At 43.6% G+C, this 14,681-nt stretch overlaps 1 protein-coding gene across 6 annotated transcripts in view; it reads right to left on the reverse strand.

Annotated features, from left to right (window-relative positions):
* The window catches only part of Dcun1d1 (defective in cullin neddylation 1 domain containing 1), a 51,435-nt gene extending 36,978 nt beyond the window's left edge, over positions 1-14,457 (reverse strand). For 2 of the 6 annotated variants that reach the window (XM_006232261.5, XM_039102240.2), the window contains exons 1-2: positions 14,221-14,457; positions 14,041-14,108 (exon numbers count right to left, since the gene is read on the reverse strand). In XM_006232261.5, coding sequence (XP_006232323.1) covers positions 14,041-14,085 — 45 coding nt within the window. In that variant the 5' untranslated portion in view covers positions 14,086-14,108; positions 14,221-14,457. Of the gene's footprint in view, positions 1-32; positions 161-8,921; positions 9,323-9,514; positions 9,571-14,040; positions 14,109-14,192 lie in introns of those variants that run through there. The other 4 variants (NM_001395100.1, XM_063281774.1, XM_006232262.5 and 1 more) reach the window with 4 other exon arrangements.
* Between the last annotated feature and the right edge of the window lie 224 nt (positions 14,458-14,681).

A 14,681-nucleotide genomic window follows, 5' to 3' on the forward strand; every position in this document is an offset into this window, starting at 1 on the left:
TAAAGTGGGAGGCAGCGGACGACCTGGCCTACCTGGGACTTCAGCCCCAGTCAGTACTGTGCCCAGTGTGCTGCTCCTTGCCGAAGACGGGAACTTAAGTCAAAAAGAACAACGTAGATGACTTCTGCAAGCCAAGAACTGCTCACTGCATTGGTGGCTTCCTGACAGAAAGCTAGATATTAGAAAATGATGAGGGAAAAGATAAAAAACTGCCTTGTCCAACTAAGTATCAACATTACACAAACTATTTCATTTCATGCCATACATCTTAGTTTTAAATAAACAATTTTGTCTAGTTCAAGTATAAACTTTTCATCTGTGGGGAAATAAAAAAAAAATTCTTAAAAAGGAGCTGGTTACCCATGTGCAACCTTTTAAAAACAAATGAGCAGCACCTGGCACCCAGCTGATAGGGGAGCAAGTTGGTGGGTCAGATGTCCCATGTCTGGCTGCCCTGCACTGTGTGATAAGCAGCCCTACTTCCTGTAACCAGCTAACAGCACCCCTTCCAGCTCAGCACCAGAGCAAGTTTTAGCCATCACCTCCCTCCAGGAGGATGTACTTCCTCCACTGTCTCTCCTAGCTAAATTACACCTGCCCTGCTCAGAGCAAACATTTAGAACTAACATTCCCGGCTCCTTTTCCCAGGTTGCACAGGGGGTATTGGGCAAGAGAGAATGATATCAAAAGCTTGCCAACCTAAGGAAGAGCAAAGGGGTTACTAGATTAAACAGAGAATTCCTGGGAGGCAGAAGACAAGAGTTTGGGGGGAAAAACTGAAGAGGAAGAGAAATTGATTTTTCTTTTTTTTTAAATTTGTTTTTTCAAGGCAGGTTTCTCTATTTCTGGCTGTCCTGGAACTCGCTGTATAGACCAGGCTGGCCTCAAACTCACAGAGATCCCCTGCCTCCTGAGTGCTGGGATTAAAGGCATGTGCCACCACACAGGAAGGAGTTTTTTTCTATTGCTATTAGAAACCCTGTGGAGACAGCGTCTCTTCCATGAGACAGCCTCAATGATTTGGCAGTCAATGGTGAGATGAGATTTACTTTGCTATGTATTTAAAAGGGTAGCTGGTAAATATGACTAAGCAGCACACTTCAATCCTCGAGTGTTAGGGCCACTTAAATATTACAAAGTTTTTCAAGAAAAGTCAGTAGTAGTGTGCATACAGGGACATGTAGTGCTCAAGCTGTGTTAAGGGTCTTGCTTTTATTCTAGACCAATGGAGAAGGAATGAAAGGTGTGGGGAAGAAAAAAACTAAAAAAATTTCCATAATCTGAACAGTAAAACTCACCTGTTTGCTTTACAAAATAAAAAAAATGCCTAGAGTGTGAGTACACACTTTGTGCTTAAACTTGTGTGTGTTCCTGTCCCTCCTGTTTTAACTCAATAAATTTAAGAATCATATTAAGAAAAATTATTTTCCTGGAAAAGGGTGTGGCTTAGCAATAGAGTACACACTACAAATCTAATCTCAGGCACCAAAATGAGTGGTTTAACTGAAAAAAAAAATCAAATACAGTATTTTGCATCTAGCCAAGCACATTTTCAAGGTTATTTTACCCTGAACTCACTTAACACAGTGACTAGATTAACGGAAGCCCAGGAACACCGTAGGAAAAGGTAATAGTAAGAGCAAAGTCGAGAAAGTGTTCCTGTTATGTTTCCCCAAGAAAACTCTGGACATGGAAAATGGCTTCCTGGCCAACTTACACCTCAAATTCAATGAACACAATCGAAGTGACTTCAATGAGGACATGGTATTTGTAAAAGAAGAAAGATTCATTCATTTATTTCCCTCCAAAATGTTCATTTTTTTGTCCCTAAGTTTAACCTCCATCTCAACTCCATTAAGATACTCAGGTCCATGCTTCAAAGAAGTGATTTTGTTTGTAAAAGTGAGTATGGGTTTTGCCTTCAGGCATGCACGCACAGCAAGTGCCTGCAGAGGTTGGATGAGGCCATCAAAAACCCTGGAACTGGAGTCACAGATGATTGTGGACTGGAATTAATTTCTGAAATGCAATTCTAGTTGGTAGATATCTAGTTCACAAGAGTCAGTGTTTCAAAAATATCAGAATCCCTTACTGAGCCCAAGTGTAGTGTCACACAGAAGGCAGATCTATGCGAGTTCAAGGTCAGCCTAGTCTACATAGCAAGTCCCAGGCTAACATGGTTACTTAGTGAGACTGACTCAAAATAAAAACAAAACAATCTTTTTGAGCATGCGTCACTATCGTAAAAGGCTCTGTGTGTCCTGGTGCCAGTGAGATGGCTCTGCCTGTAAAGGCACTGCCACCAAGCTTGATGACAGAGTTCAATCTCCCACAAGCTGTCCTGACTTCCATGTGCGCCCATAAACAAACAAACAAACAAACAAACACAATACATTTTTGAAAAGTCCTGTGTGGCTATTCCTATGTGACTAGCATGTGTTTAACACTTTTGGGTTGCTGTAAGATTTGTACATGCTAGCTTTGGTCTAGCCAGCTACTTTTTCTTACATAAGACCAAGCCTGCTGTAAACACAGCCCAGTGTTACTCATACCCAAAGCACTGAACTACAAATGGCCCTCCCATAGGTCACAGGCCAAAAGTGCAGGAAACATCAATTACATGGGATGACCTTCTCCAGGAGAAGACTTTCACCTGGGCACAAAGGGAAGTCAGGCTAAGGGAAGAGTAAACAGTGCAACTTTCCTTTCACTGCTGAGGCACACTAAAACATGGTTTACTGAAACCTAGTCTACTCTGAAGCCCAGTTACAGTAAGGTTTCCATCCCACCCCATACCTCCCGACTGCAGTATGATTTAGAGAATCTCTGCTTCAGTAAACAAAGTACTACAGTTCTAGGCATTTACCTTGAATTAATTTACCTTTAACCTTAACTTGTACATAGTAATGATTCTTATTAGTCCATAAATTAAGCAAGAATAACAGTGGGTAGGCAAACAAAAAGTATTTAAATGGTAAATGAAAAATAATGACCATACCCAAAACCCTAGCAGCTTGTGTTTGACTCAATACTGCTTCAGACTGCCAGCCAGTTACTCTTCTTCGCCATTCTCTTCTCTGGGGCCGGGACACTGAGGAAGTCTAGAATCTCCCTCTGTGGCCACAGGCTAGCTTGAGACCTGAGAGACAGTCCTGTCTTAGCTGCCCAGGCTGGGTTTAGAGACAATGGGTCATCTTGATTTACATGTAATGACTGAAGAGTGGTCTCACTGAACCCATCTTAAGGAAAAGGAGATCACATCTAAGAGTAGCATCTACACTCACCAAAAAGTACAGAACTGGTAGTGAAAGTATGGTGCCTAGCTTCATGTGAACACAGGTGACACCAGTGCAAATGCTGACTCAGCAGAAAGTGCAGGGGTGGAGAGCGGCACTCTCTTCATCCACACTGACAGAACTAACAGTCCCCTTCTCACATGTAACTATCTCCACTCTAACTACAGGCTCCCTAAACCTTGGCTCCCACATTAGTCCCCAGGCTAATACAGGAACGTACAACATCTATTTAGGGCTCTGCTGGTAAGTGGGTAGGGTTATTTTTAAGACAAATAATAAAACAAGCTGAAAGTACACTTATGGCTCCATGACAGTCTATTTTTAAACAGATGACAATCTATAGCTTTGAATAAAAAGGCAAAAAGACCTACAGCTACTAGAAGTCAGCATTTTCTTTTCCAATGAAAAGACTTGACACAAAATATAAACACACAGGTTATGGCAAGGAAACTTAGGGAAGTGAGTACAATTTCCAACACTAAGCTAAATGAACCTGAATGCAGATTATTCTTTTACATTATAATCTGCAGTATAGAATAGTTACTTACTACTAGGCCTGTGTAGGTTAACATTCATTTTTTAGTTTCCTGCACCATGAGTAACAGTTTAAATATCTAAGAGGTATGCAGTATCCTGCTACTGGATGGAATGTGGAGTACTCTGTGTAGTTATTATGTACAATGATAAAATCAGAAAGTTCATTTATGTGATTCAGAATGGTTGCAAACAGTGTTCCCCATGTGTTTTGAGACAGGATCATGCTTACACTGTAGCCAAGGTTGGCCGAGACCTCTCCATGCAGCCTTGAGTAGTCTTGAGTCCACACAACCCCGTGTTATCATCCCCACTGTCAGAAGCGTGCTCAATCACACCTGACCCTCACAGCATTTTAACATTTAAATAATCTTCTATTACCCCTCAAAATTGTTAAGATTACTCAAAAGATGGCTGTTGTTGAAAATGAGTATCTTGATTTCCTAAGAAAACATGTTTGACTAAGTTATTTTTACTAACTTCTAGTTATATATGGTAAGAGGGCAGAAACTAGTTCCTTCAACTTTACTTTTGCCAGTAACTTTCCAACTGAGCTTCCCTAATTTACTGCCTAACCATCTATCAAGCAGCCATAATGGCTAACTTTCCTCTCTAAGCTGGGTATAATGATGAATTTTGCTCAGAATACTTGGGAAACTGATATAGAAAGATCATTTGAACCCAAGAGTTGGAAATTAGCCTTGGCAATCTCATCTCAGAAATAAATAAAAATGTTTATCTCTTTCCATAAATATTTTTCTACCAAAAAAAAGGGGGGGGCAGGAAAAAAAAGAACCCAAAGAACTGAGTATTTTTAAATTTTCAGATAATTACAATGGCTAGCATTCAACAGTCAATACAATATTGTTTCATAAAGATCCTTAAAAAGTAGAATCTAATTTTAAGATTCCTTATCTACTAAATCTTAACCAATATTCTTATAATGTAATAAATACTCTAAATGTAAGCTAGGGACTGCTCATGTGTCACATACATAGCTAAGGATGATTGAACGTCTGACCCTCTTGTCTAGGCATCTAGAATGCTGGGATCACAGGCATATAACACCATAGCCAGGTTATAGGGTCATGGGAATGAAACCCAGGGCTTTATAAAGCACTCTACCAACACTTAGCCCCATAAGTGGTTATTAAAATTAAAATATAGCAACCTAACAAGGAGGTAAGCTATATAAACTTCATCAACTGATCACTGAGCTCAATGGTGAGGGACTCAAAAGTTTAATTCAAGACTTTTTTTTTTTTTTTTAGAAAATTACTATTCAAAAGTTAATCTCTTAAATTTTTACAATGCAGATCCACAATTTTAAACATTTCACAGGAATATTGAAGATTGCTGTGGGGTGCTTTCTCTTGGCTGAGGGTTGCAAACCTAAAGCACTGGGTCAAAGCAATCACTTAGCTCTCAGGGGCTTGTTTCTGTCCACACAGCAACTGAATCCCACGTGGAACTGTTTCTCTTCATCAACTGTCATGACCAACACCAACATGGCCCAAACACCACACAGTGAGTGCCATTTATGTGTTGATGTGCTGTTTGTTTGTTTGCTTTGAGGTAGGGTCTTACTAAACAGCCTTGGCTGTCTCTGAATTCATTATGTTGTTCAGGCTGGCCTTGAGCTCCCACTTGTGATCCTCCTGTTTCACCTCCCAGCATGCTGCCATTGCAAGCATGCACCATCATGCCCAGAACTGCACATCTTGTACTTTAAAAAGTGACTTTTCTTGGGCTGGGGATGTAGGCAATGGTAGACTACTTACTTGTTTACCACGCACAAGCCTTAGCACCTCAAAAGCTGTGTGTGAAACAGCTTCCCTTGACTTTTCTTTATATATGCCCCAACCTAAAAGACCCAAATAAAAAAAGCACTATACTTGGGCTGGAGGAATGGCTCAGTGGTTAAGAGCACTGACTGCTCTTCCAGAGGTCCTGAGTTCAATTCCCAGCAACCACATGGTGGCTCATGATCATCTGTAATGGGATCCGATGCCCTCTTCTGGTGTGTCTGAAGACAGCTACAATGTACTTATATATAATAAATAAATCTTAAAAAAAAAGCACTATACTCAAGTGAGTTCTGCTCGTTTTACAACTTAAAAAAAAAAAAAAAAACCACACTCAATTTACAATGTTCTCACCATATACCAAGAGTTTTACTTTTCAATTACATATTTAATGTTTATATCAGATCATTTGATTTAAAATAGAAGTAACTTGGTTGCATTCGATGTAACAACCTAGAGTCAGACTAGCCAGAGATTCCATATCAGTAGTGAAATATTGCTTGCTATTTTTTTTTTTAAAGCAAGGGTTGGAAAGGTGAGAACTAGAGGAGGAATTGAGTATGGATTAGGACCCTGTTTATAATCTGTCTTCCCATACCAGTTCTTGTCCTTATTCACAGCACTAAGAACCATGAAGACATTCACCAGCTATGCTGACAGGAGCTGGTGATGCTGCCTACTCTACAAGTGGGAGTAGGAATACATAGTTATCAGCTGTCAGACTGCATGCACTATGTTCTCAAAGTCTCAATTTCTCCTCTCCTTAAAAGCCAAGTTTTCTGCACACAGTCATTGATTTACCAAATTACCAAAACATCCAACAATTTAAGAAAATGATTTTTTAATTACCCCTAGAACAGCTAGAGAAAAATGTTGTATTAAACATTATATAGTGATACAGAATTCAAAACTCTGTACACATAACCCACATTTAAAAAAAATTAATGAGAGTCTTGTATGTAAAGGACTGTCTTAAAATGACTGTCATATTGTAACAGGATACCTGAGACAAAAGAAAAACTGCCACACCATTCAGAATTTAGCAGTGCTTCCTGTCTCTCTTGGAAGAAAATCTCTGGTATCTTTCCAATGTTCACCAGGCAAAGCACAACCTATTACTTCCCCACTTTGCTCTAGTGATCTCTTCAACTCACGACACACACTGCTCTCTGGATGCAACTCTCTTCCCACCCTGTTTCTGCAAGGCTTACTCTCTCAACCTCCAGTTTGCTCAAGTTTTATCTCTCCAGTGGTGTGGACACTATTTTGTTATTTTGTATCCACACTTCCACCAGGCCCTAGTACTCCTGTAATCATCCCCTCCCCTTGATACTTACTGTCTTTCCCCCATAATATGTAACACCTTCTAAACTGTAGGGAAAGAAATATATACAATGTTTGTTTTTTGACTTTCCCTAGATTTCGATCTGACTTTTTCCAGGTTTCTGTCTGATATATACAGATAGATCTCACAGTGTGAGGTACAAAGCAGTTACCTAATGAGTTTCAAAACCAATCAGACTTTCTTTTACTTTACTTGTGGATATATGGAAGATGTGCAACAAATTCTAAAGAACAACCCAGAACAGATTTACACACTGCATTTTAGGGTCTGCTATTTGCAGAAAATATAATTATACATTTCAAAGTCTATACATTTTAAATTCATTAAAGTAGCAATTAACAACCCCCTAATTTTAATTTTGCTACTTAACAGTTATTGTAATAGTTATTTTCCTAATTATTATAGTTTAATCTCAAATGTAATTTTCAAACATTTTTCTGAAGTTCATGTGATTCTTAAAAGACTTATTTATATATACCACAAATACCAGGAAGTGACAGACTGGGAGAAAATAGTTACATTTTTGTAACCATCTTACAAACTTGAACTTCAAAACCTTGTGGGGCCTCAATTTCTACTTCTGTAAAAGGGAAGGGAATATTGTCAAGTGATCTAAGACACTATAGGTCTAAAGGTTTCTGTAATTTATAAAAAATCTAATAGATTACATCATCTACATAGATCTTTCACATTTAAAAAGTCATTAGAACCATAAATTTATTAAACTTGGTAATACTTTAAAAGTTAACAAACCCAGTCCTGTCATCTAATAAATAAGGAAAAAACTCAGATGTTTTGAATACTTCTTAAAATACACTTGCCAATCACGCATGAAACCCTGTCTAGGTTTGATCCCAGCCCTAGGCTATTTTTGGTCTCTGTGTGACTGTAAGAGGTAGGTAACTTTTCCCCCCTTATAAAGAAAGATATGTGAGATATTCTATTATTATGTCTTTACTAAAACTGACAAAAATTCGTGTTGTAGAAATTAGTTGTGGTGCACATACCAAAAACAAAACTCCTAACAAGTCTGAAACTGTTTGATAGCGTTTAGGAAAACAACTATACACTTATAATGAAATACTTTTACTGTAAGAATCTTATTTGCCCATACTGACTTTCTAAACGAACAAGATCATACCAAGACAGTACGTGTGACATAAAATGGGTAATGGCATAGAAAGTACTTTAAGTTAAGGGCATCTTAACTAGTTAACCACAACCAGTACGATTGCATGACGGATGGCTAAGCTCCAAAATGAGCTAATTTAATATTAACCAAAGGAACAGAAGGCTACAAGTCCTAACCCAAAGTGAGCTCTCGGGAAACGGCGTGAATCCTATATTTCTAATGAGCACCGGCAGGCACTGAATTCAAGGGCAGGCAGGTGTCTGATGTGGGCTGTGGGAAACTGCTTACATGCACATGATGAATGTCCACCAGAGAAGCGCGCTACATTACTGCAGCCGGCTAAAAGCACCTCAGTAAGAGAGTGAAACTCTTGGGGGTTCAGGAGTCATACCCAAGGCCTGTTCAAATAATTAAAGGAGAAACTGCACACTCTGCTGGGTCTCTGAACTTTTACTGTACTCTCAATCTAAACACTAACCTGAACTTTCTTACAAATATAAAGTTTTACGAACTTAGCACAGAAGAGAAATCTTGAATATGTGGGACCAAACCACATAAGACACACATGATACCAAGGCAGCTGGGGCCATATAAGTGTCACTGAGCAAAAACAACCCCCCACGACTGAAGACTGAGGCTTACATCCTCCCCAAAGAGGCCTTTCAGCTCTCAGGAGCGAAAAACTTATCACTTTTACTCTTCTCCCAGCAGCCTGCCGGGAACTCCAACAAGGTGTGACTGTATACTTCCAAACTGAAAAGCAGTGACCAGCAGCGGCCAGGTACTTAATGACAAAGGACTCAGCTCACCACGGCGTCTTCCAGCATCCGTGACTTTTTCTCACCCAAACAAAAACCAGGAGAGGAGCAACTTGACAAACTGTTTTTTTAAGAATCACAAATGGTCCCTAACTGCTATAATAAAGCAATTACTCCTCCCACCCCAAGCAAATAGAGCAGGCGCTCGGAAGGCAGCAGGTCTCGGGTCCCCCGGCTGCACTTCCGTCCGCAGCCCGGAGCCTCCCAGTCCCCTCGCGGGGACCGAGCCTCAGCCAAGCCGCCCCAACTCCTGGGCGCCTGGCGCCAGCGGGGACCCGCAAGGCCGACGCCGGCTCGCCAGGGCCGCCAGCACCCAGGGGCCCGGCCGGGACCAGGCAGCGCCAGGCCCGCTGCCCAGGCGCCGCCCGGCCGCACAATGGGGCGCGGGCCGTCCCCCAACGCCTCCGCGCCCGGCGCCCGGCCCCGCTCCGGCGACTAGGCCCCGCCGCGCTCCGCTGCCCGGCCCTCGCGTAGCGGCGGCGCCGGGAAGGGACGGGCAGAGCTGGGCGCCGGCTGAGCAGCGGCAGCGGAGCGCGGCGGGGTCGGGGGCCCGGGCCGGGCGGCACGGCGCCGCGGTGCCTCACCATGTTGGTGTCCTCCGGACCTCTCCCCTCCTCCTCCGGCTCCGCAGCGAATGGACGGCGGCGGCGGCGGCGGCGCCTCTCACGGGCTCGCCGGGCTCCCGCTCATGCGCAGTGCAGCGGCCCGCGGAGCGGCCGGGCTGCAGGAGGCGGAGGGCGCGGGCCCCGGGGTGGGCGGCCTGGCCTGCCGGCATCCGTGGCGCGAGCGGCCGGGCGACCCGGCCGCCCGGGCTGCGGACACGCGCTGAGACCTGCGCGGCTGGCGGCCGCGGGCACAGTGAGGACGAAGCGCCGGGGCCCTGCCTGCGCCCCTACTCCGGGCGCCCTCGTCACGGCCGCGTCCCGTCCTCCGTGCGCTCCTAATAGCTCCACGTCAGAGTTCCCGGGTAAGTTTTTGGAAGAATCTGGGAGACTATTGCGCCTAGAGTCACTGTCATGCCTGGTGGTCGGGCCAAACTTGACCTAGCCTGGCTGCTGAGCTGCAGTCAAGAGGACGCATGTGTGCTGCAAGGAGAAGGAAATACGGTACTCCCTGCAGAGGAAGGAAATAAAACAAAGGTATGGTACTTAGGAAAAGCTGTCCAAGATTGCCCAGGTTTGTATGTGTCACTCAACAAGTACCATCCTCATCTTCATTACCAAACCTGGGTCTCCCTTCACCACCGGCAAACAGCACCAGTTCCGCCCTAGAAGTTCCAAGTTTCTGTTAAAACAACTGTGTCTTCACTCCTCTAGGTTTCCTGTTACTGCTTAGAACTAGCCACGTGGTGGGAGCTCCCGAGTCCTGCAGCGGCAGATCTTTGGCACTGCAGTCCTGTCGTCACCCATTCATTCTTTACACCATCAGTGTGTGTGTGTGTGTGTGTGTGTGTGTGTGTGTGTGTGTGTGTGTGTGTTTTGATGTTGCTAGCCTCTTGCTAAGCCCTAAGAAAATAACATGTAGCAAGGGTGAAACAGGATCACACTTGTGGATATTCTCTAGGAACTCAACCTACCAACCTAAAATATTAACGAAGAGGACTCAGTCTCTTGCTACATTCCGTTAGACTTTACTGCAACAATAGCTCGTAGGTTTTCTTAAAGCTTTTTCCTATGTGCCAACTCCAAGGGGTGATTCTTAGTTCCACTTGACCTCTTTCTCTCCTGCATTTGAGCATGTCCTCCTAGAATTTCCATAAAGTTTCATGACTTGAATTATTTCTAGTCTCCCCTCCTCATACCATTCTTCTTTGCTAGTTAAACCCTGGCTTTTCAGTGGTGGGCTTTCCAGAACCATCTTGAATCTCTTCATGTATTCTTTTTCCTAGACTATGCCAGTATTCCAGTGAGTCCAAAATCTTAACTAAAGTTCAGTGACGTGTCTTGAGCACAAATTCTGCTCATTCCACAGACCCCCAAAACTCTACAAAGCCAAAATCTTATACCCAAAAACCCTTAACCCTGCTTTTTCATCACACATGCTAAATATTAGAAGCACCCACAGAGTATCTGGCTCATCTCCCTTAGTCTAAGCTGGCTGATTTCATCGCCTGAGCAAACATGCATTCTACCTCTGTCCCTTAACGGTGGTTCGTCTCTCATCAGGACCCTCTTTTCTCCATCGCCTTTGAGATGGGGTTTCATTATGTAGCCCAGGCTAACTGCTGGTCCTGCCTGAGCTGCCTGGGGTTACAGGCAAGTGTGTCCCCCATCCCATCTTCTCTGTATTTTTCCTTCTGCACCAGAGTTGTCTGTCTGCGATGCAGACTGGAGTCTCTTCCTTGAGGTCTCCGAGAACTTTCCTAACATGAGTCCCTCTGGAGTCATCGGCAGCCGTCTCTCCTCATCTTCCTACTCCCTTTGTCATGACCTCGGAACAAACACAGCTCCTGTTTCAGTGCTAAGCATATTATACTTCCTATTTCCTGGCTTGGTCTTATTTTGTCCCTGGCACTCTAGGTCACCAGAGTGAGGATTCCCCATATATTGTACTATCTAAGCCCATAGCACTCATGCAGACTTCAAGTTGGAGCTACACCCATTTTGTAGGGAGCACTGAAATACAGAGTGGGTAAGAAATATGCCTAAGGTTGCGCAGCAAGTAATACAGCTGGGAACTAGACTCAATCTGCTCATAATGTGTTCTCTTAGCTACTATAGTTTATTTCTTACTCTTGATTTCTTCAATTGGGGCATCTCCTTTGCAATTTTATAACCCCTAGATTAGATTTAGGACATCATCTGATAATCATTTCCTCCAAGGCCAGGGCAAAGACCTGATCACACCCATCTTTGAGGTAAGTTTGTTTGCTTTGTTTTTATATGAGGTCACTGATGCCATGCCATTTGTATGGAGGTCAGAGGACAACCTCAGGTGTCAGCTCATGTGTCTGCTTCGTTTAAAGCAGGCTCCCTATTGTTTTTCCACCTGATATGCCAGACTGGCTGACCCTTGAACTTCTGGGGATTCTTCAGTGTCTACCTTCCATCTCCCTGTAGTACTGAGACCACAGGCACTGAACTATACTTTTACATACTTTCCAGAAATTTAAACTCAAATCTTCACATTTATGTGGCAAGTATTTTATCCACTAAGCCAACTTATCTTTGAGTTTTCAGTATTGGCTAAGAAGCCGACCTGTATCCCTATCCCTCCCTCTCTCCTTCTCTCCCCCTCTCCCTCTCTCCTTCTCCCCTTTCCCTCTCCCTCTCTTCCTCCCTCTCTCTCTCTTCCTTCTTCCTCCCTTTCTCCCCTTTTCCCCCTTCTCTCTCCCCCTCCCTCCCTCTCCCTCTCTCCCTCCCAATCTCCCTCTCCATCTCTCTCACATACACCACAGTAGCAGTTGTATAAATTAAAAGAAAATAATCTGATGGCTCTCTGTTGGTCTTGTCGGTCAAAAGACTGCAAAGAACTGTGGGTATACAGCTCAGTAGTGGAATGTTACAGAACACAGTAACAATTGGACCCAGTGTGGCAGCACATGCTTTTAATTTAGTACTTGCTAGGCTGATGCAAGTGTAGGCCAGCCTGATCTACATGGCAGGTTGCAGATCAGCCAGAATCACACAGTGAGAAAGCTCAAAAAAGTTATAATAATGACAGTGTCCATACTATTTATTATTGTGGCGGGAGAGTCATGCTCCTTGGGAGATGCATATTGTATACATGGTCATATGACAAATCCAAAGCAATTGTGCCCGTCCCACATTTCCAGGCCACAGAACCTGACGTAATAGGAGCATTAACCATTGTTACTGTATGAGATGGAAATTGTTCGTGGAAATTGTCCTGGTTACCTTTTTTTAAACGGAAGGTTCCTGAAGATAAAGCCTAAGGTACAATATTCAATTAACAGAAAGGTGCTCATTAACATGTTGTTTCAAGTATTTTAGGGTTTTTCAAATATGGAAATGCGTGTTTGTGTGTGTGCACTCGTGTGCTGTGAACAGGGGTGCACGTACCTTTGCACACATGGGAGGCCAGTGAGGAGATCAGATATAGTATTCTATCACTCCAGGCCTCACTCTTCTGCAGCAGGGTCTCCTACTGAACCTGGATAGGGAAGCTGCCAGCAGCCTCCAGTGGTCCCCTTACCTCTGTCTCACCCCATATAGGGGTTACAGACTGGCATGCCTAACTTGTATGTGGGTCTGGGATCTGAACTCAGGTGCCTGTGTTTAAGCATCAGGCTCTCTCACCTACTGAGTGCTCTCTCCAGCCCCTCACATACATAATTATAAATAACTACTTTTATAGCAGTAATTTTGGTTTAGAAAAAAAAGATAAAAACATGTGGCTGAAACTGAGTGCTGCACACATGCATACACACATTCTTTTTACACCCAAAACTATAAGGACATAGTGTTTGTAGGTAGGTGACGTTCCAAGGTTGACCGACTTGGAAAACGTTGCTGCGAAGCTTAAATTTTTCATGGTAAGGCGAATATTCACTGATAAAAATCAATGCAACTTTGTTCATCGAAATGTGTAAAACCAAAGTCTATAGTCCTAGCATCTGCGTTTAGCAGAAAGAGAAGAAATCTGAAAAGACAGATTGCTGGACTTTCTGGTAGTCGTTTATCTAAAATGGCCAGCTGTTATACCCAACTGCAGTTCTGAGGCATGAGCCTGAGCCACGGAATCACCAGCTTCTCCCTCATAACTTCGGTGGGGGCAGTTCAGTCCTGTGTTACAAAATGGCTCGTTGTGCCCAAGCTTATCCATAAGTGTGCGCTGGCTGTGACTGTTGCACCATATTTTAGCTTGAATAAAGTAACATGTAGAGCTGTCTGATGCAGAATTGTGACATGTTTGTGCATGCGTGTGCTGGAATTAACTCTGGGCCTCGCACATGATGAGCACACCTGTGCCTCTGTACTGGACTCTCAGCCTCCAAAAGATACATGTTTAAGGGAGAAGCCTGTTGGAGGATTAGACCTTATGGCCCACGTGGAATCCGTGGTGGCCACAGGCCCCAATTCAAACCAAAATTGTAAGAGTAGGCTTAGAAATAAAAGCCTCTGCTGTCCCCTGCCCCCGTACACATTACCAGTGAAGCTGAAGGAATGACTGCCTGGGACTCTTTCCTCCACATTCGGAACCATTCGAAGAGGAAGCCTTAATCAGGACAAAGGGAAAAGCCTCAGGGAACTAGGCATCATTATCCATTCATAGTAAAAACGTAATACTTTGGTGGGTCACCTTCTAAATAGAAAATAGGAATATTCACCAGAGCCAGTCTGTCACCTCAAGGTCCATGCGGATCTGCTGATTTTAGCTGTTTCACACTCATGGTAGAGGATTGGGCTTGGAGCAAGTAACAGCTTGAACTGGGTGGGTCATCATAGGAAACTCAGACCATCACTGCTGATGTCACAATGTCCTACTGTCCCAGAGGGAACCTGCCTCTCTGCCCACGTAGGCTCAGTCCTTGCTAGATGAGACCCCTGTCTGCTCAGGTATCCATCCTGAACAACTCTTTCCCAGTTTCAACGGATGAATTCAATGTGGAGACCATAACCACTGAAAGGAGTCCACAGAGCAAGGCTGAAGGTCCGTGGTTCCTCTGTCATCTACCAGGTATGGCGGAAGAATTCTATTATTGAACTATTACTGCTTCCTGTCTTCAGTGAATGGATAGCACCCAAGGTATAAAGCTGTCCTTCTAGGACTTGGTATTCTCAAGTACAA

The sequence above is a fragment of the Rattus norvegicus genome, chromosome 2 (genome assembly GCF_036323735.1).
Source record: "Rattus norvegicus strain BN/NHsdMcwi chromosome 2, GRCr8, whole genome shotgun sequence".
NCBI lineage: Eukaryota > Metazoa > Chordata > Mammalia > Rodentia > Muridae > Rattus > Rattus norvegicus.